General features: G+C 36.2%; 1 protein-coding gene across 2 annotated transcripts; it reads right to left on the reverse strand.

The window, feature by feature from the left end:
• Window positions 1-1,357: 1,357 nt before the first annotated feature.
• Window positions 1,358-5,468, reverse strand: LOC145129933 (uncharacterized). 2 transcript variants are annotated; one of them, XM_079064770.1, is made up of 9 exons: window positions 4,867-5,468; window positions 3,953-4,669; window positions 3,454-3,855; window positions 3,286-3,350; window positions 3,101-3,175; window positions 2,953-3,019; window positions 2,765-2,836; window positions 2,550-2,660; window positions 1,358-1,657 (listed from the first exon to the last, which is right to left on the reverse strand). In XM_079064770.1, the coding sequence occupies exons 1-9, from the start codon at window positions 4,906-4,908 to the stop codon at window positions 1,604-1,606; spliced, it is 1,605 nt and encodes a 534-aa protein (XP_078920896.1). In that variant the 5' UTR covers window positions 4,909-5,468; the 3' UTR covers window positions 1,358-1,603. The 2 variants fall into 2 exon arrangements, with proteins under 2 accessions (XP_078920896.1, XP_078920897.1); XM_079064771.1 differs by having other exon boundaries at window positions 1,358-1,654; window positions 4,867-5,317.
• Between the last annotated feature and the right edge of the window lie 17,310 nt (window positions 5,469-22,778).

Raw genomic sequence — 22,778 nt, forward strand, 5'->3', positions numbered from 1 at the left:
GTTATATTACGAAAATAAAAGTTCAAAATGAAGTTTGAAGCTGAATAACACAATTGGAGTGTAGTTTTGAAGATCAAAGTGTGGATTCAACATTAGTCATTCGGTTTGCTTAGTTATCATGTTTAGCAATACGTTTATGATTATTTTATGTTTCTTAGCAATGGTTATGGTCTAATACTCTTTGTTTCTGCTTTAGATTTAGATGAACTTTTAATACTAATGTTTGATTTGTTAGCTTTGATTTATAAAACTTATTATTTATTATGTTTGTTTGATCGTAAATCATTATGTATCAAAGTTTCGATTTTTATTACCTACAACTGAGTTTTATATAGTCTCGATGACCAATCTGATTACATTAACTTGTATCTTAATCAATTTATGTCAATAAATTGTTAGGACCGGAGATGGATCAAATCCAAAGATCAGGTGATATAATTATGAACTTTAATATGTAAAATAACATTATAATTTTCACAACCATTCATATTAATCACTATATCAAATTTTTCATAATTCAAACATTTAATTTATTATTTAATTACTTATTTGCATGACCATTATGCTATTTATTTTTATAATAGTATTAGTTAATCAGACCAAGATAATTAACCATTATAGAAATTAGTAATTAACAATATAAATCCGTTGTAATTATAATAAATCAACAATAAGAAAAGAAGGAAATTCAATATCTAAGCGGGAGTGCTTTAAAATTAATGTTTTAATCAAATTCTTTGCTTTCGTTTGCTACTTTGCTGGTTGTTAATTTAAGTTTAGTTTAATTTAAACAATTTCTCAATTTACTTTTCTGTCTTTGGTTTAATTAATAGTTTAATTTTCTACTTCAAAGTTAACGATTAAATATACTGTCTAATGTGTTTCAGTCCAATTACGAATCAATTTTATAAATTTAAACCTTAATAAATATTTTAGTGTATATAATCACAAATCAAAATGCAAATTACACTACCCAACCAAGATTACCCATATAGCAACCATACCTACAAGTTTGGAATTTTTCCTCTAGATAGTGTTGTTCAATGATACCATGTTTTAAAAATTCTGTAATATTATTCAATAATTTCTAAACTTTTATATTAACGTAATATTCAACGTTTATATAATATTGTTACGAAACAGAAAAATAACTTAATTAGTGACAAATTATGTAATTTTATTCAATAATTTTTGTTCACCTTTAACCAAGGGGTTGCTCTTAGGTCAAAACAAAAACACAATTATACGAGCGACAATGAAAACACACCTTTTTTGGGTACGAATTACCGAATCTACCCTTAAGATAAAAACCACCTAGAAATACATAACAATTGAAGAAATAAAAACACTTTAGGACTAGAATCAATCTCGGTTTATCTCTTATTTCAATCCAATTTTAAACCGATATAGTTGAAACAAGGGTAAACAATTTTCAGTTTTGGGCTGATTTTCCTTCATATTTCAGTCTAAAAGCTAACAATGTACAAAAACAGTGACATTACATTACACACAATATCCAAGACTATACTTGATGGGCCCTACTTTTCTACAACTTAACAAACATCCTCATAATAAATTCATCTAAAGAACTCACAAGGACATATCACCTATTATGTGAATCGGGTCGCCTTTGTGTTCCATTTTTTATAGCCTCCTGCTTCATTAAAAATTTAATAAAACCACAACTACATGAGAACTAAAATTTTTTAGGATAGATATAGAGAAATGTTTGACTATGTCAATTACCCAAACTACTCTTCAATGAAAATAAAGGAATTATGTTTTTCCTTTAGTCCTTATATGTTTTTTTTATTCAATTAAGTCCCAAAAAATTTGACCATTTTATTGGGTCTACATGTTATCACACTTTCAAAAATTATATTTTTAGCTCAGATTTTAAAATTTATTACAAATTTGGTCTAAAATTTACATTTTTGACCCTGATTTCAAACTTTTGTTACGATTTCATCATAAATTTAGTTTTTTAAGGAAATTATAATTTAGTCTCATAATCGATTTAGTTTTTATATGTTTTTCTTATTCAATTAAGTCCCAAAAACTAAGAATTGTATTCAATTTGACCCTTTTACCGGGTCAACAGGTCATCCAACTTTTAAAAATTACGTTTTTGGCCCATATTTTAAACTTTATTTAATATTTGGTCCAAAATTTATACTTTTGACCCATATTTCAAAATTTTGTTACGATTTCATCATAAATTTAGTTTTTTAAGGAAATTATGTTTTGGACTCATAATCGATTTAGTTCTTATATGTTTTTTTTATTCAATTAAGTCCTAAAAACTGATAATTGTATTCAATTTGACCCTTTTAACCGGTCAACAAATCATCCCACTTTTAAAAATTACACTTTTGGCTCATATTTTAAACTTTATTACAAATTTGGTCCAAAATTATACTTTTTGCCGATATTTCAAAATTTTGTTACAATTTCATCATAAATTTAGTTTTTTATGGAAGACTAAATCGATTATGAGGCCAAAACATAAGGACTTTTATGGAGTTTTTCCATGATAATAAAGAAGTTACCTTTTCTGAAGTGGTTTTTGATAGCCCTTGCGCTTTATAAAAACTTGGCATTGGTTTTGCTTTGAAACATAGGTTTTGTTTAAGCTTTTTCATCTCAGCTTCTTTTACTTCCTAAAAATGCATATTTAATACAATTTTTGTTAAGTGAAAGAAATAGCAATGTACTTTCATTGATAAAAAAATATATATTTTTATATGATAATTTGAAAGTGTACCTTTGATTTTGAATTAATTTGAGTTCTTTCTGCTTCTCTAGCATTTGACTTTTGCTCTAAGTTCTTGAAGAACTGATTTAATGTAAAGAAATTTCCATAGTCAGTTCTTGAAAAACAAAAAAATAAATAAATAAATAAATAATATGGAAATAGTTTTTCATGCCCTTTATGGTAATTTTGCATAATACCTCTTTTCGTCTTTCGGCTCTTTCATTGCTTCTCAAAACTACTGAAGATGATGATGTTGCCTTTTTCCTATTACAGAAATTATATATAAATTATAAACATAAAAGAGTAATAAAAAAATTAATAAATAAATAAAAAGATTTTTCTTACCCTAATGATTCGGATTTCCATGTTTGTTCTAATTTCCCTCTAGCAGGATTGATTTTCTCTGCTGCTTTTCTTGATCTACATTTATTTACAAACATGGAAAAACCAAAAAAATGATATATTTTTATACATAAAAGAAGCTCATTAATTCATTTTATCTTTTTTTTATATGAAAATATAAAAAATACCTTTCATTTTCTTTCTGAGATGCCATGGAAGTTGAAGCCTTGGACTCTGTTTCCTTTATTGATATCTTCCAAAAAACGAAAACAAAACTCAAAAACTAACATCTTAAAAGCTCAATTTACAATATAAAATTAAAACAAAACGTTTTGTAATAGAAAATAATCAAATACCTGTTTGATTTCATTGGGTAATTCATTAATTCTGTTTTGAAAAGTCTTAAAAGCTCGCCTAACAATGTCTTTATCCCCCATTTGCTCCATGAATAAAGATCGTCTTCTTGATGAAGCAACAGAAGAAGAAGCTGTATCAGAAGTTACAGAATTCATACTCATTGATAAATGAAGCGACATTGGAGCAGTTCGTATGCTCTTTGATGATGATGATGATGTGGCATTTGTCTTCTTTAATGATGATGATGATGTGGCATTTGCTTTTTTTGATGATGATGATCGAGTGGACGCCATGGGTGTAGGAGTTGCTTTTGGTTTTAATAATCTTGTCGATGATGTTTCAGGGGATTTGGGTATAATTGACGTTGGTTTCTTCTTCATTTCTAATTTCGTTGGATTTACCTAAAATCCAAATGAGTATAAATTTAATAAAACAAGATTTATCAAAAAAAAAGGTTTCTTTTTTCGTTAATGGGTTAAGTAAATCCGTAAATGTCACCTTTTTAGCTTTTGGTTTTGGAGTCTCTTGCTTACTTTCTTTGGGGTCTTCTAAATCGACTTTGAAATGTTGTTTGACCAGTTTCATACTCTCATCGTTGACCAAAACAGCTTCATCGAGCTTATCGCCATTGACGTTTAACACTATCGGGGTTTGAGATTGTAACAAATGCTCAGATTCATCTTGAAAGGTTTCATCTTTTACTAGAATAGCTTCTTCTGGATTATCACGACTGTTGTTTAATACAATCATGGAAACTTCTTCAAAGCTTTCATCTTTTACTGAAGAAACTTCTTCGTGGTTCGCGTCTTGAAAATTTTCAGATCCCTCCATTGTTGAAATCTCGACTTGCAGTTCTTCGTCGTTTTCGCAAGGCTTACTTTCGATACCTTCTTCTTGTTCTTTCTTAGTATCTTCGAAATTGTCTTGTGGATAATCGTCTGATCTTGAAGGACCTGTTTCCCTTGCTTTCTGTTGATTTAATAGCTCCGCCTCCGCCTCTGCTTCAGCTTTCATGGCGGCGATTTTTTTGTAATGAGCTTCAAAAAAAGCTTTCTTTTGCGCTACAGATCCAGGCGTCGAGCATTTTCCGACTTCGTCTAAGTATTTATTCGGTGAAAAAGTAGACCATTTCTCCCATGAAAGTGAATCGTTCTCATACTTACCGAAAGAAACCGATACTCCCAAAGTCTCACGAGAGGCGACTGATTCTCTCATCTGTAAGTAGTTTTAGTCACGAATCTTGTTAACAATCGAGAGGAATCTAAACAAGAATTGTTAGGTGTAGATGTTTGAAGTGTTGATAAGACAAATAAGTGGTAAATTTAGCAAGAATCTGATCTGTTTCTGAAGTAAATCTGTACAAACAGAACCAGTTTATAAACCCTAATTGCAAAATCGGCAAGAAGATGTACCTTGTTTTCAATGTTTTGTGCTTCCACCATAGATTCACCCATTAAAACGCTTCAAGATAAGAGCTAATAAAGCCTCCAAGAAACTGTGAAGTAGATGGACCTCCAGATAGAAAGAAGCATGGGCTATTAATTAAAGATAATGAGCAAGACTAAAAACACCCTCAAGTTTCCGAGAAATTATCAGAATGAAGACAAAAAGAAAGGTCGAAAACTGAAGCCTACAAGAAATATGCATGTGGAGTGTTTTGTATAACTTCATATTTATCCATCAGTTTTTATGAAGTCGTGAAAAAGGCTTGTCTCTTTCTCATCTGTCTGGACATCTGATAAAAAATTGAAAACCTAATCATGATCCCTAAAAGAACCCCATGAAAGGTAAACATAGGAGATACAAATCATATTTCCACAGACCACATGTTCCATCTTTTTATTACCAACAAAGTAACTTATCGAACTAGAGTAAAACAAAAAGGAACTCGTAAAGGCATTTTAACAAACACCTGGTGGGCATCAGTTTACCAATCAGATTCTCGTGTAATTTCCCACAAATGCTTGGTGAATTTTGGAAAGATTAACCGTGTAAAGGTGAAAAGATGTAATCTCAACAAGATGGATCGACTTTTTGATGATAGATTTACATAAATTTTGTTTTTTTACAAAGTTGTTGCATAAATGGTTTTGCTTTTCGTAATAAAGTAGGTGAAAACAAATCGATACAGATGATAAAGATTGATGGATGAGAATTTAGTAAAAAGTTTAAACTGTTTCTTGACTATAAATTCCTAATATTTTGACCCACAAGAAAAAATAAATTTAATGTCAGATCAGATCGGCCATTAAAGTAGCGGAGGATGTGGGGCTGAGACGGAGACATGTGACAGATCTACTCCTAGTGGTTGATAGTTAAATAATTGAACAAATCGAATCGAAATATGTGATACAGTACGGGTCGTGTAATAGAAATCACAAGATTAAATTACATTTTCCCTTTGGTATTCATTTTCTTGCATTTTTATTCCATAATAATATATATGAAATAACTATTTTACCCCTTTTAATATTATTTTTTGTTTATTTAAAAGCTTTATTAAGATTATTTTAAAAATTGGTTCACCCAACCTCCAACTTCAAGAGTCGTCGTTTTCATATATCTCATTCACCATTTTCCCCACAATTCATCTTCGGCCACCACCTCCGTCTATCGTCAACAAACTTATGTCCTTCATTTCCATATTCGGTAACCATTTTCACCATCTTCGGTGATATTACTATGAGCAAATAGAATCAAAGGTAGTTATATTTCGTCTTCAAATTATTGTTTATTTTTCAAAAATGATTCCAATGTGTACATCTATTGATGGATATTATAAAAGCACTAGCAAGTTGGCTAGTTTTCTTTGTCTCATGTGTAGACTAGGGAGAACACATTGAGTGAGTTTATAGGGTTTTTCTTGTCTTTAATCTTTAAAAGATTTAGTGAAGGTTAAGGGATGGGGCAAGCCAACACGTGCTTCTAGTCGTGCCGTAAACATGAGACACGAGGTTCGTGAAATGACACAATTTAGGCACACTATGCACTTCGTTAGAAGTTGAAGAGATTTTATTTTTAGTGTGACTCAAATAATCAGAAATAACCATCAGTTCGATAATTGATGAGTCTACTTTGGTAACATATAAGTGTTGCAGCTGGAGATAGACTTGTGTCTGTCATGTGGCTGATTGTGAGTGACTGACCGCCATCATTGCCCCATTTTTTGGGTCTCTTGTAGGTATAAATAGGGCATCTCATGTTCCATTTTTTCCACATTAAATTCAAGATTTCCTCTACTATCTCTTATCTCTATCGTATTTGCAAGCATGCATTCCCTGTTTTGAGTTTTACATTTATCAGTTATTCCAAAGTTATTGAAAAAATGATAATATGCATTAAATCACGGGGTTTTATGTTGACACGGATAGCCATCTAGCAACGTAAAAACTTTTAAGGGTAAGACTCTTCCATGTAGTTTTATAAGTCTAGAATTTGTGTTTTCATGTTGGTTTTAGTTTTTTGTTCAACTGTTAATTCGTCCAATAAAGGGACAGTTTCAATCTACCTTTCTTATAATCATATTTGTCTGTGAAGAATGTATATGATTTCTGGATGAAACTAGCCAATTAAATTAGAATATATGATATATTATTTGCGACCAATCGATATTTATTATTTTTCGGCTTGTTTACTTTTATATTACTAATGATTCGATATTAGCTCACACTACTAATCATCATATTGTTTGTTTGTCAAGATCGAAATACAACAATCTTAAAGGCTTTTATATTGATTAAATTATAGACAAATGGACATATAAATCTCTTCCTCCAATGGATTAGGAGTTTGTCAAAGTGGAGCGTTTCGACGTCTAGAACTATACATGTTGGGCTGGCAAGGTCAAGTTTCAAATTGTTTGTGCTTAAGCTTGGTTTTGTTATTGAACATGAATTTCCATATTCCAAATGATCCATTCCCCAAAGTGAGAATTGAACCAGACCTAAAACAAAATTTTGATCTAGAAAAGTTGATGTCTCTAAGTAGAGAGCGTGAAGGATTATGCATTGGCCATATAATAAAATCCCTATTTGACCTCCTTTATGATATATACAAGCCAATCATAGATCCTAAAGAGTTCCAGGAAGCCTTGGAGCTTAAGTATATGTAACATTCCAATGATAAGTTCTAATTTTGACCCTATAATTGAATTATATTGTATTTTGGTCCCTAAGTCTATGAAAGAGTGCAATGAAGGCCAAGCGTACGTGTCACACCCCCGAATCAGACGGCAGAAACGTCTGGGGGCTTGTGCGTGACTTCATCTTGAAATATCATTACAATGAATATAAATGAAACATAACATCATCATCACCATGCATAATATAATACAACTGTCATTGTTCACATCAAGTACAATATTTTAAATTACATGACCATAACATTCATAGTACGATGTTTAACAATACACAAAACAAAATCCATATTCTTGTTGATTCTTCCGCTTAACGAGTTCCTGAGAATACAAGTTATTTTGAAAAACGGTCAACATAACAATGTTGGTGAGTTCATAAGTGTAATTTAATGAAAATTTTGTATCGATAGTAAAACACCAGAAAATCCAATATTTTCTACAAAAGAGTTTAAAAATGATGTATCAAATCAAGTATCAATGCATGTGTGGTTTCCATTGTAGAAAATATGTAAGAATAAGTTCCTGAAAATCCTATTTGTTTCTGTTGTAAATTGAAGGTGGTGTGTAAATATATATTTTTCTCCAGAAAATCCGATATTTTCTAATTATAAAAGTAATGTAGTCTTAAAACCCTAAGACCAGGTATTAGTGTGTGTACGCTTTGTGTCGCCCCGATTTGTATTTGTATTCCGTAATATTCTGATGGTATTGATCTTTATGTGAGTCGTTACAACCATGCTTAATAAAGACTAATTCGTTTGTCATGGCGTATCAAACACCGATTTGTCGAAGGTAAGGTTTGTCACCCTAGACTGGCCTAGTCTAGCTGTAGCGAACAACTCAGGTGTGGGGTGTCCTCCGTATAGATCTATACACAAACTCCCGCTCTCCCTCCAGGAGACTCTGGTTATAACTGCAGGCTACGATCATACACTCAAAGGTGTCAACCGACAAGTCTCACTAGATCCTTAACTTGTTCACGAGCAGTATATTACAAGTATATTGTCTTACGCTATATAATGTTTTACGTATATGTTTTAAGTTTTCAAATCCAATGTATGTATTCGAATGTACGAGACCCAGTAACAAGTATATGGGCCACATAGGCCCAATAACATATATTGAATAACTCAGGCCTAACTAGCATGTATATGGGCCACTAAGGCCCAATTAACATGAAATGCTTAATTTAAGCCCAAAAATCATGTGTATGGGTCACTAAGGCCCCATAAACATGAAATGAAGGTTTTAACAATGATTTTTAAATTGTTTTCAAAATAATCAAAGAGGACGTGATGTGTACGATCAACCGGTGTCACAACTAGCATTTTAGCTAGGAAATTCTATTCCCATGTAAACATTCATCTAGTGTAATGACTTGTACTCTAAGTGAATATCATGCCCTATGCTCACTCACTACATCTCTTATAGTCAACTATGTGTTGAAAACCCTAGAAATCCCGGTTCAAGTTTATTATGGACTAGGACTCTCTTATTGGGCCAATAAACTTTCAACTTGACTATGATGGGCCTAGAAACCCTAATTGGGTTCTAATTGGACCCACATTCATAACACTTCACATTTTGGGCCATGTGGACCTATAATGATTCCATTTACCCTAATGGGCCTTGTTGGGCCATAAATAATTTAATTAGCCCTAATGGGCCATAAAACCATTCCTTTATACAATATTGGGCCGTGAACCTCCTTAAGAGCCCAATGGGCCGAGAGCTAATTATTTGGGCCACATAGGATCATGACCAAGCATGTAAGGCCCAAGCTACCCATCTTTTCCTCTCTTCTTAGCCTCTCTCGGCCCAAATATGCAAAAAAAAAAAGGAAGAGAAAATGATTAATTAACCTAATACATGACACCTCATTTTTGTTTAGGAGATAACCAAGCTTATTACACACCATGTAACAAGGCATTCTCATATCTCCATGCAACATCACCTCAAATCTCTCTCTTTCCCCCTCTTCTTATCTTTGGCCGAGACTCCCACCACCCCACCTCCATTTCTCATTTCAAGCACTTCAAAACTCTCTCAAAAGAACTCCTCCTTCTTCCTCTAAATTTTTTAGAATTATGGGTAATCTCCAAGAAGTTTTGCACTGAGGTTATCATCTTTGGTAAGTTCATACTTGGATCTATGGTTTAGTTTCTTGATTGCTTCAAAAATCTCTTCTTAACTCATATAATTTCATGATCTTGCTTCTTAGAACCCATCTAAGTCCAAAAACTTCTCAAGGAGCTTGCTAGGGCCGAGAATCACATCATCTTCTTCCATTTTTTATTCAAACCGAGAACCACAAAGCAAGGTGAGTTCATACCCCCTTGTTTTTGTTTTTATCTTGTTTTGGGGGAGGATACAAGTCCTTATGTGTTAGATTTATGTATTTGTGCATGTTATGTGTGTTTTTCTTGGTTTAAGATGTGATTATTTGATGAAACTTTATAGATCTCGAAAATTCTAACCAGAAGTTGTGATATGCGTAACTAAAACACTTCAAACAACATACTATGAAGTTAGATGGGTTTAACATGTGAAGATCCATAAGAAGTTAAACAAAAATCTTGAAAAAGGGCCATTTTTGAACATATAAACAAAAATATGAGATTTTATGACACTTTCGGTTTTACAAGGACTAAAAGAGTCACTTTTATACAAAAATGAGTTGTTATGATATTTTTGGGGGTAAAAAGGGACCAAAAATGTAAATTTTTGAACATTGGGCCATAAAAATGGGCTTTTCGGTTTCAGTGGGCCAAAAATGTAAAAATCTCGATTTTAAGGAGTAAATCATCATTTGACTCAAGTTTGAGTCCAAAAATGTAAACCTACAGTTTCATGGGTTAAAAATGAAAATTTTCCAAAGTTTGGGCTAAAAACGTAATTCCTATGAAAAGTGGGATAAAAATGTAAATTTTTATAATCATGGGCCAAAAATGTCATATTTATAAAACTTTAGTCAAATATGTCATTTTATTTAAAAATGGGCTAAAAATACAAATCCTTACAACAATGGGCCAAAAATATCATTTATTATATATTTTGGGTCAAAAGTGTCAATCTCTATAAAAATGGACCAAAAATAACATTTTATATACATTTGGGCCATAAACGTAAATTTCAAAATAATGGGCCTAATATATCCATTACATTTTCATTTCGGCCTTAGTGGCCCATATACATGTTTGTTGAGCCTAATATGTTCATTTCATGTTTATGGGGCCTTAGTGACCCATATACATGCTTTTTGGGCTTAAATTAAGAATTTCATGTTAATTGGGCCTTGGTGGCCAATATACATGCTAGTTAGGCCGGAGTTATTGAATATATGTTATTGGGCCTTGGTGGCCCATATACCTGTTACTGGGTCGCGTACATTCGAATACATACCTTGGATTTGAAAACTTAAAACATATACGTAAAACATTATACAGCGTAAGACAAATATACTTGTAATACACTGCTCGTGAACAAGTTGAGGATCTAGTGAGACTTGTCGGTTGACACCTTTGAGTGTATGATCGTAGCCTGTAGTTATAACCAGAGTCTCTTGGAGGGATAGCGGGAGTTTGTGTATAGATCTATACGGGGTGACACCACACACCTGAGCTGTTCGCTACAACTAGACTAGGCCAGTCTTGGGTGACAAACCTTACCTTCGACAAACCGATGTTTGAAACGCCTTGACATACGAACTAGTCTTTATTAAGTATGGTTGTAACGGCTCACATAAATATCAATACCTTCAGAATATTACGGAATACAAATACAAATCGGGGCGACACAAAGCGTACACACACTAATACCTGGTCTTAGGGTTTTAAGACTACATTACTTTCATAATTAGAAAATATCGGATTTTCAGGAGAAAAACATATATTTACACACCACCTTCAATTTACAACAGAAACAAATAGGATTTTCGGGAACTTATTCTTACATATTTTCTACAATGGAAACCACACATGCATTGATACTTGATTTGATACATCATTTTCAAACTCTTTTGCAGAAAATATCGGATTTTCTGGTGTTTTACTATCGATACTAAATTTTCATTAAATTACACTTATGAACTCACCAACATTGTTATGTTGACCGTTTTTCAAAATAACTTGTATTCTCAGGAACTCGTTAAGTGGAAGAATCAACAAGAATATGGATTTTGTTTTGTGTACTGTTAAACATCGTACTATGAATGTTATGGTCATGTAATTTAAAATATTGTACTTGATGTGAACAATGACAGTTGTATTATATTATGCATGGTGATGATGATGTTACGTTTCATTTATATTCATTGTAATGATATTTCAAGATGAAGTCACGCACAAGCCCCCGGACATTTTCGCCGTCTGGTTCGGGGGTGTGACAGATTGGTATCAGAGCATTGTTTATAGTGAATTGGCATATCTAATCATACTTGATATGCAACTATAAATAAAATGGGACTAAAACACTCTGAATAAAGTACATACATTAAAACAATAACATTAAAAGTCTCTGGAGGAAATAGAACACTGTGATTAAACCCGAGCAGTATGTAGTCATATTGGGGGTAAATATAGTCTGATCAACTATATTTATTCAAAATATGACCAACATGTGTTTGGGGTAATCATAGTGGGAAATTGACCTAGAAACTTACCTCGTATCCAAAACTTCTCAGGAATTCAAACACAAATAGTTAAAGTACTATAGGAGTATTTTGGAAATACTATATGCATACTTTTCTTACAACGTCTTACACCCCTCGTGCAGACTCTATGGCCGACTTTCATCATCCTGGAGATCCCTATTTCCCCAATCAGGGGAATGGTGGATGGTTAGAACCTGAGGAAGAACCCGAGGAAGAACCCGAAGAAGAACCGGAATAGGAGCCCGTGGAAGGACCGGCAGAACCGGTAGCCGACTCAGACGAGGAGGAGGCAGAGGGCAACGACACAGATGACTCGGACACGGGGTCCGAAGTCATCGATCCTCCATACATGACCAGGGTGCCCCCATACCGGATGGGCCCCAATGGACCTACGCTCCCATGGGTGCACGACATCTGGAGATGGAGCCGCCAGCAGGGGGTGCGGCCCCCATTTGGTATGAACCGGGACTATTATGATTTGAGTCACGGTGGACTCGCCGATCGAGCCTTGCCGGTGATAGTAAGGAGGACTCGTGACATTGGCGAGCAGGCGCAGACGACCGCTGGCCAAATGGTGGCCATGAGAGCCGCAATGGAGCGCACGGAGAGGATGACACACGAGGTAGTCAGGGACTACCAGATGCGTCAGGCAGCTTTGGAAGCCCGGCTTCGGGACGCCGAGCGCCACCTGGCTAGACTTCAGGGCGCATCCACCTCATCATCAGCACCACCAGATCCACCCCGTCGCGACTAGCACCTGTTCCTGTACTATCGTTATGATCTTCTTTTTACGTTTTACTTTATGTACTATCGACCATATGTTTAAGTGATTACACTACTCATAGGATCGTCATGCTGTTGGATTATATGTTTCCCCATGTACTATATGCCTTTTGGCAAATTTTCATGTATTAAAAACAATTATTATTAATGGAAATGCTCTATGTTTTTTTTATCGTGATGTCGTTATCTGTTATGTGTTTTATTTCCTTGTTTTATGTTAATACATGGAATCACTTAGATGCACACTCGATTCACCGAGTTTGTGGAATTCTAAACTCGGAATACGATATGTACTCAACATCTTTCCGTTCTTTGCCAGAAAGATGCCTCAAAGACCCAACCGTGAAAACAACACAACACCGACCCCACCAGAAATAAACTCAGTTGCATTCCAAGCAGCAGTGTCCGCTGCGGTCACTGCAGCACTTGCGCAGATTCGCAACGGATCCAACGGAGAAGGCAACAGACAGGGAACGGGAAGCACAAATCAAGGAACAAACCACGACACCACACGAACCTGCACCTACAAGGACTTCACCAACGCCAAACCTCAAACCTTCAATGGAACAGGAGGCGTAATAGCCCTGAAGTGATGGATTGAGAAGGTGGAATCAGTTTTTGAAATTAGCGGGTGTCCGGAAGGTTGCAAGGTCAAGTTTGCAGACTGCACATTCATTGGTCAAGCCCTATCCTGGTGGAATGGTCACGTAGAGGACATGACCCTCACGATGGCGAACGCAATGCCATGGGAAGAGCTTAAGCAAATGATGTTGGTTGAATACTGTCCAAGAGGTGAAATCCAGAAGATGGAACAAGAGCTGTGGAATCTCACTGTTCAAAACTCCGATATCGACGCATACATATCCAGGTTTAGTGAGCTGTCTCTCTTGTGTACCAGAATTATCACCTCTGAAGGGAAAAAGATTGAGATTTATCTGGGGATTGACCGCGCCAATCCAAGGGAATGTCATTGCGGCAAACCCTGAGACGTATGATAATGCAAAGAGGTTGGCCAAGAAATTGTATGATCATGGCAACAAAAGGGTGCCAAAACAGGAGAAGCGGAGGTTAAAAAAGAAGGTGAGAACAAGAAGGAAAAAAACAACAAGCGAAAGGGAAAAAAAACTCTGAATCATCAAAGAAACAACAAACTGTGACTGTCCATGCTGCAACTCAAGCTACCACCACACCACATGCTCCAGCCTCATCCACGCCAAATAATCCCAAGCAATACTCAGGGACCCTTCCTAAGTGCAGCAAATGCAAATTTCACCATCAGGGAGAATGTAGAGAGATGCACTACACAAGCTGCAACCGAAGGGGTCAAACTGCAAGGTACTGCATAATATATCCGCAACAAAACCAACAGTCAAACAACAACAATCGCAACAACAACAACAACAACAACAACAACAACAACAACAACAACAACAACAATGCTGGGGCTAGTTACACCTGCTCTGGGTGTGGAGAAACTGGCCATTTCCGGCGCAACTGCCCTAAAGCAAACAATCAAGGGGCAGGAGCAGCAGGAAGAGTGTTGACAATGGGTCAAGGCGAAGCAGTGCAGGACCCAACAGTTGTTACTGGTACGTTCCTACTTAACGACTCGTACGCATGCATCTTATTTGATAGTGGGGCGAAGCGAAGTTTCGTGAGTAATAAATTCAAACACTTACTAAATCAACAACCCCAGAAGCTCAACGAAGCCTTCATGGTGGAAATGGCTAATGGGAAAACTGAAACAACCAAAGATATCTATGTAGGGTGCACATTAACACTAAACAATCACTCCTTTCAAATAGACTTGATGCCAGTAAATATTAGGAGTTTTGATGTGATAATCGGTATGGATTGGTTAAGCCCCCATCATGCTGATATTATGTGTTGCGAGAAAGCCATTGGCCTTTATCTCCCCGATCACGAAACCCTAATAATCTATGGCGATGAACCTGGCACCAACCTTTGCCTTATCTCGTGTATCAAGGCACAAAAGTGTCTACACAATAAGAACTACGCATTCCTTGCTCATGTGGTGGATAAGACCAAAGAAGAAGTGAACATTCAAGACATTCCAGTGACATGTGACTTCCCGGATGTATTTCCAGAAGACCTTCCGGGAATACCCCCAGAAAGACAGGTCGAATTTTGCATCGACCTGATACCAGGAGCCACACCAATTGCCAAATCACCCTACAGGTTAGCTCACGCCGAAATGCAGGAGTTATCCAGTCAACTAAGCGAGTTGCTGAGCAAGGGATTCATCCGACCAAGCTTCTCACCCTGGGGAGCTCCGGTCTTGTTTGTCAAGAAAAAGGACGGATCCTTTAGAATGTGCATCGATTATAGGGAACTAAATAAGCTTACCATAAAAAATCGGTACCCACTTCCACAAATCGACGATCTATTTGACCAGCTTCAAGGAGCTAGTTATTTCTCAAAAATAGATCTGAGATCCAGTTATCATCAATTCCGAGTTCGGGAAGAGGATATTCCCAAAACAGCTTTTCGAACACGATACGGTCATTACGAATTTGCCGTGATGCCCTTCGGTCTGACAAATGCCCCTGCTGCATTGATAGACCTCATGAATCGAGTCTGCCGCCCATTCTTGGATAAATTCGTGATTGTCTTCATCGACGATATTCTCATTTATTCTCGAAGCGAAGAAGAGCATGGTCAACATCTTCGTCAAATCTTGGAAACCCTAAGAACTGAAAGACTTTACGCGAAGCTTTCCAAGTGCGAATTCTGGATCCGCAGTGTAAAATTTTTGGGTAATGTAGTCGGCAAGGAAGGGATTCACGTAGATCGTTCCAAGATAAAGGTCATTGAAGGCTGGGGTATCCCGAGAATCCCAACAGAAATCCGTCAATTCTTGGGTCTCGCAGGCTACTACCGGAGGTTTATCCAGAATTTCTCTAAGATAGCCAAACCCCTTACCACACTGACACAAAAGGGCGAGTCTTTCAACTGGACAGAAAAGCAAGAAGCCGCCTTCCAAACCCTAAAACGAGCCCTTTGTAGCGCACCAGTACTATCCTTACCAGAGGGAACCGAAGATTTCGTGGTCTACTGCGATGCTTCGAACCAAGGGTTAGGCTGTGTCCTCATACAGCGTGGAAAGGTGATAGCTTATGCATCCAGGCAACTAAAAACACACGAAGTAAATTACACCACTCATGATCTCGAGCTGGGAGCGGTGGTCTTCGCCCTAAAGATTTAGAGGCACTATCTCTACGTTACAAAGTGCACCATTTTCACCGACCACAAAAGTCTTCAGCACATTCTGAATTAGAAAGAGTTAAACATGAGGCAGCGAAGATGGGTTGAGCTGCTAAATGATTATGATTGCGAGATCAAGTACCACCTGGGTAAGGCTAACGTGGTAGTCGATGCCTTGAGCAGAAAAGAATATTCAGGTTGCTGGGCGAAAACCTTAACAATAAAAATCCAATCCCACCTAACTTCTCAACTCCAGGAAGCCCAAACAGATGCATTAAAGTAGGATAACGTCGCAAATGAAATGTTGCGTGGGATGGACAAGAACTTCGAAGTCAGGGAGGACGAAGCTTACTATTTCATGAACAGAATCTGGGTCCCTAAATTTGGGGGATTCAGAGGAATGATCATGGATGAATCTCACAAGGCGCGATATTCCATCCATCCGGGTTCAGATAAGATGTACCTGGATATAAAACAACATTATTGATGGCCAAATATGAAGGCGGAGATCACCACTTACATGGGAAAGTGTCTCACTTGCGCTAAAGTGAAAGTGGAATACGAAAATCCCTCGGGACTATTGCACCAGCCAGCGATACTCGAGTAGAAATGGGAAAGGATTACTATGGACTTCGTGACCAAATTACCAAAGACAACAGACGGATTGGATGCTATCTGGGTAATCGTCGATAGGTTAACAAAATCCACTCATTCCCTACCAATAAAAGAATCCTACAAGATGGAAAAGCTGATGGGAATCTACATCAAGGAGATCGTAAGACTTCATGGAGTATAGGTGTCTATTATCTCAGATCGAGATAGTAGGTTTACCTCGAGGTTTTGGCAGTCACTTCAGAAGGCAATGGGAACGCAATTGGACATGAGTACTGCTTATCACCCTCAAACCGATGGCCAAAGTAAACGAACCATACAAACACTTGAGGACATGCTGTGAGCTTGTGCGATTGATTTCGACAAGTCGTGGGATGCTCACTTTCCCTTGGTCGAATTCTCATACAACAACAGTTATCACACGAGCATGAAGGTTGCTCTTTTCGAGTCTCTTTATGGTCGCAAATGCAAATCGCCTCTATGTTGGTCTGAGGTGGGTGACACTCAACTAGCGAAAGAACAATCCCCAGACAACACTCTCACAAGGCCAGAGATCATTCGGGAAACGATCGAAAAGATAGTCCAAATTAAAGCTCGACTTCAAGCATCACGAGATCGACAGAAGAGCTATGCTGACAAACGGCAAAAGCCTTTGGAATTCCAGGTCGGAGACCGGGTACTATTGAAAGTCTCTCCCTGGAAATGAATGATTCGTTTTGGGAAACAGGGAAAACTGAACCCGCGATACATCGGACCATTCGAGATCCTCGCCCGAATTGGTCCGGTAGCCTATAAGCTGCAGCTACCTTCGGAGCTCACCAATGTACACCCCGTGTTCCACGTCTCGAATTTGAAAAAGTGCTTATCAGACGAAACTCTTGTCATTACTTTGGAAGAGATTGAAATAAACGAGAATCTCCTGTTCATCGAAGAACCAGTCGAGATATTGGATAGAGAAGTGAAGCGTACGAAGCAGAGCCACATTCCGATTGTGAAGGTTCGATGGAACGCTAAGCGTGGACCGGAGTTCACATGGGAATGCGAAGACCAGATGAAGCAGAAGTACCCTCACCTATTCTCTTGTTCTTAAGTCCTTCTTTCAAAAGAATTTCGGGACGAAATTCTCTCTAACGGACGGATGATGTCACAACTAGCATTTTAGCTAGGAAATTCTATTCTCATGTAAACAGTCATCTAGTGTAATGACTTGTACTCTAAGTGAATATCATGCCCTATGCTTACTCACCACATCTCTTATAGTAAACTATGTGTTGAAAACCCTAGAAATCCCGGTTCAAGTTCAATATGGACTAGGACTCTCTTATTGGCCCAATAAACTTTCAACTTGACTATGATGGGCCTAGAAACCCTAATTGGGTTCTAACTGGACCCACATTCATAAAACTTAACATTTTGGGCCATGTGGACCTAAAAATTATTCCATTTACCCTAATGGGCCTTGTTGGGCCATAAATAATTTAATTAGCCCTAATGGGCCATAAACCCATTCCTTTATACAATATTGAGTCGTGAACCTCCTTAAGAGCCTAATAGGCCGAGAACTAATTATTTGGGCCACATAGGATCATGACCAAGCATGTAAGGCCCAAGCTACCCATCCTTTCCTCTCTTCTTAGCCTCTCTCGGCCCAACTATGCAAAAAAAAGGAAGAGAAAATGATTAATTAACCTAATGCATGACACCTCATTTTTGTTTAGGAGATAACCAAGCTTATTACACACCATGTAACAAGGCATTCTCATATCTCCATGCAACATCACCTTAAATCTCTCTCTTTCCCCCTCTTCTTATCTTCGGCCGAGATTCCCACCACCCCACCTCCATTTCTCATTTCAAGCACTTCAAAACTCTCTCAAAAGAACTCCTCCTTCTTCCTTTAAATTTTCGAGAATTGTGGGTAATCTCCAAGAAGTTTTGCACTAAGGTCATCATCTTTGGTAATTTCATACTTGGATCTATGGTTTAGTTTCTTGATTGCTTCAAAAATCTCTTCTTAACTCATACCATTTCATGATCTTGCTTCTTAGAACCCATCTAAGTCCAAAAACTTCTCAAAGAGCTTGCTAGGGGCAGGAATCACATCATCTTCTTCCATTTCTTATTCAAACCGAGAACCACAAAGCAAGGTGAGTTCATACCCCCTTGTTTTCGGTTTTATCTTGTTTTGGGGGAGGATACAAGTCCTTATGTGTTAGATCTATGTATTTGTGCATGTTATGTGTGTTTTTCTTGGTTTAAGATGTGATTATTTGATGAAACACTATAGATATCGAAAATTCTAACCAAAAGTTGTGATATGTGTAACTAAAACACTTCAAACAACATACTATGAAGTTAGATGGGTTTAACATGTGAATATCCATAAGAAGTTAAATAAAAATCTTGAAAAGGGCCATTTTTGAACAAATAAACAAAAATATGACATTTTATGACACTTTTGGTTTTACAAGGACTAAAAGAGTCACTTTTATACAAAAATAAGTTGCTATGATATTTTTGGGGGTAAAAAGGGACCAAAAATGTAAATTTTTGAACATTGGGCCATAAAAACGGGCTTTTCGGTTTTAGTGGGCCAAAAATGTAAAAATCTCGATTTTAAGGAGTAAATCATCATTTGACTGAAGTTTGAGTCAAAAAATGTAAACATACGGTTTCATGGGTTAAAAATGAAATTTTTCCAAAGTTTGGGCCAAAAACGTAATTCTTATGAAAAGTGAGATAAAAATGTATATTTTTATAATCATGGGCCAAAAATGTCATATTTATAAAACATTAGTCAAATATGTCATTTTATTTAAAAATGGGCTAAAAATGCAAATCCTTACAACAATGGGCCGAAAATTACATTTATTATATATTTTGGGTCAAAATGTCAATCTCTATAAAAATGGGCCAAAAATAACATTTTATATACATTTGGGCCATAAACGTAAATTTTGAAATAATGGGCCTAATATATCCATTACATGTTCATTTGGGCCTTAGTGGCCCATATACATGTTTGTTGGGCCTAATATGTTCATTTCATGTTTATGGGGCCTTAGTGACCTATATACATGTTTTTTGGGCTTAAATTAAGCATTTCATGTTAATTTGGCCTTAGTGGCCCATATACATGCTAGTTAGGCCTGAGTTATTCAATATATGTTATTGGGCCTTGGTGGCCCATATACCTGTTACTGGGTCGCGTACATTCGAATACATACCTTGGATTTGAAAACTTAAAACATATACATAAAACATTATACAGCGTAAGACAATATACTTTTAATACACTGCTCGTGAACAAGTTGAGGATCTAGTGAGACTTGTCGGTTGACACCGTTGAGTGAATGATCGTAGCCTGTAGTTATAACCAGAGTCTCCTGGAGGTCGAGCGGGAGTTTGTGTATAGATCTATACGGGGTGACACCTCACACCTGAGCTGTTCGTTATAGCTAGACTAGGCCAGTCTAGGGTGACAAACCTTACCTTCGACAAACCGGCGTTTGAAACGCCATGACAAGAGAACTAGTCTTTATTAAGTATGGTTATAACGACTCACATAAAGATCAATACCTTCAGCATATTACGGAATACAAATACAAATCGGGGCGACACAAAGCGTACACACACTAATACCTGGTCTTAGGGTTTTAAGACTACATTACTTTTATAATTAGAAAATATCGGATTTTCTGGAGAAAAACATATATTTACACACCACCTTCAATTTACAACAGAAACAAATAGGATTTTCGGGAACTTATTCTTACATATTTTCTACAATGGAAACCACACATGCATTGATACTTGATTTGATACATCATTTTCAAACTCTTTTGCAGAAAATATCGGATTTTCTGGTGTTTTACTATCGATACTAAATTTTCATTAAATTACACTTATGAACTCACCAACATTGTTATGTTGACCGTTTTTCAAAATAACTTGTATTCTCAGGAACTCGTTAAGCGGAAGAATCAACAAGAATATGGATTTTGTTTTGTGTACTGTTAAACATCGTACTATGAATGTTATGGTCATGTAATTTAAAATATTGTACTTGATGTGAACAATGACAGTTGTATTATATTATGCATGGTGATGATGATGTTACGTTTCATTTATATTCATTGTAATGATATTTCAAGATGAAGTCACACACAAGCCCCCGAACGTTTCTGCCGTCTGGTTCGGGGGTGTGACAGCCGGAGCCAGTAAGTAGACCCCAAATTACCACACTGTTATTTGATATTGTTATATGTTAGAACAGTATGCTAGTGATATGCTAGAGATCTTTAGGAATTGCATGATAGAATTGTCTGATTATATGGTGCCTGATAGCTTAGGGTTCTTCCTTATATGGAATTGATATCATTACTATAGTTACTTAGTGTATGCATCAAAATTGTACATGTAACGATCTGAATTTGTTTCTGTCAACGGTGTTATCTTCTGTTAGACAATATTTATTTTCGTAGGATTATTTTGGTTTTAAGGATATATAATAAAATAAATTAAATAAGAATGATGTTATTTAATATTTAAAAGGATTAATTAATAATTTAATGGTAAAGATTCAATTAAATTGAGTTATGAAATTTCTAGGGTAAATATAATTAATTTGAATGGTTTAAATAGAATTGAGGGGCTAGAATGTTATTAGAAAAAACTTGTAATGTCATGTAATCTAGGGTTGGGGGTATAAGGAGATCATGGCTGAAATTGAAGGACTTATTGGCAAAAAAAGAATCGTAACTCCCATACTCATGGATCGTCGGATTTATGAGTTTGAAGGGGGGGGGGGTGTTTCTTTTATCCCATCATGTACGCTTCAAACATCCTCCTTCCTTCATCATTGGGCTGCAATCGACGACCATAGAGAAGAAAAAAAACGAGCAAAGTAGAGCAACAAGGTAGTAACAATCTCAAGTGTGGGGGATTTTCGGGAAAGAGTTAGGGGACACTGATTTGAAGCTGTTAAGGGGGATCGAACCTTCTTATTTGTAAGCCCTAGTTTTTCTTCCTTGTGAAATTGTACCTCCATCACTAGTGAATTGATTTTATGGTGGGTCAATTGATTATTCTTTGGTCTTAATGATCTAGTTTTTCTTTCACTTCAATCTAGCAAGTTCTTATGAATAGTTTCTGTGTAAAAGACATGTTTTGAAATCTCTTTAAGACTCTCTAAATAGCCCTAAACGTGTCTATATGTTGCTTAATGTTAGAGAAAATCCAAGCCCTAGTGATGTCTTCTCCTTATAGCATCACTTTGAATTTCTCTTTAAAAGTTGCATATTCTGGATCATGGATTGATGTTGGAATTGCCATTTCGACTAAATGCATTGTGACTACTATTTGAATACCATTTCTCAGTTATATGCGGTCTTTGAGTGGTGACTTATTGGGAAAAGATGCCAAATTAACCTAATAAGTCAAAGCTGGGAATTTAGGAAAAATTACCAATCTGTCCCTGTTTTGAAAAAAAAATCTAGAAAAATCATCAGAAGTCGTATCAGAGATCCGTAAACTCTCAAAGTTTGAAATTTTAGTGTAGCTTGTCCATGAATTTTTCCAGGACCTGTTGTTGCCTCCAACTTAGGTGAAAATCGCATTTTTCACCAGATGGTCAGAATTTAGCTGCACGGATAGGCTGTTTTGTAAAAATCATATTAAGATGTAGAAAAATCGTTTCGACCTTTAAAAGTACTTTCTTAAAAGCTAAAAGTATAAAATACTGGAATATACAAAAGTATTGCATATTTTTCAGTCCTTGGTTGTGTTAAAATGGCTTTGAACAGGTGGTTGTTACGGGTCAAAATCTGGAACTTTGTTCTAAACGTTCGTCTATATGTTTAGGCATTCTACTCTCAACTTTTTTGTGTCATCTGTTTGATATTCTCATAAAGTACACA

Source organism: Lactuca virosa, chromosome 8, assembly GCF_052849685.1.
Source record: "Lactuca virosa cultivar CGN04683 chromosome 8, Lactuca_virosa_CGN04683_v6, whole genome shotgun sequence".
NCBI classification, from domain to species: domain Eukaryota; kingdom Viridiplantae; phylum Streptophyta; class Magnoliopsida; order Asterales; family Asteraceae; genus Lactuca; species Lactuca virosa.

Bases quoted from the DNA above. Each gene is read 5' to 3' on its own strand.
- LOC145129933 (XM_079064770.1), bottom strand. From the start codon at position 4,908: ATGGGTGAATCTATGGTGGAAGCACAAAACATTGAAAACAAG. The intron at 3,176-3,285 runs GTATTTTTTATA...AAATAAATGTAG, and splicing joins TCTCAGAAAGAAAATGAAAG to ATCAAGAAAAGCAGCAGAGA. The intron at 3,020-3,100 runs GTAAGAAAAATC...TTTCTGTAATAG, and splicing joins TGGAAATCCGAATCATTAGG to GAAAAAGGCAACATCATCAT.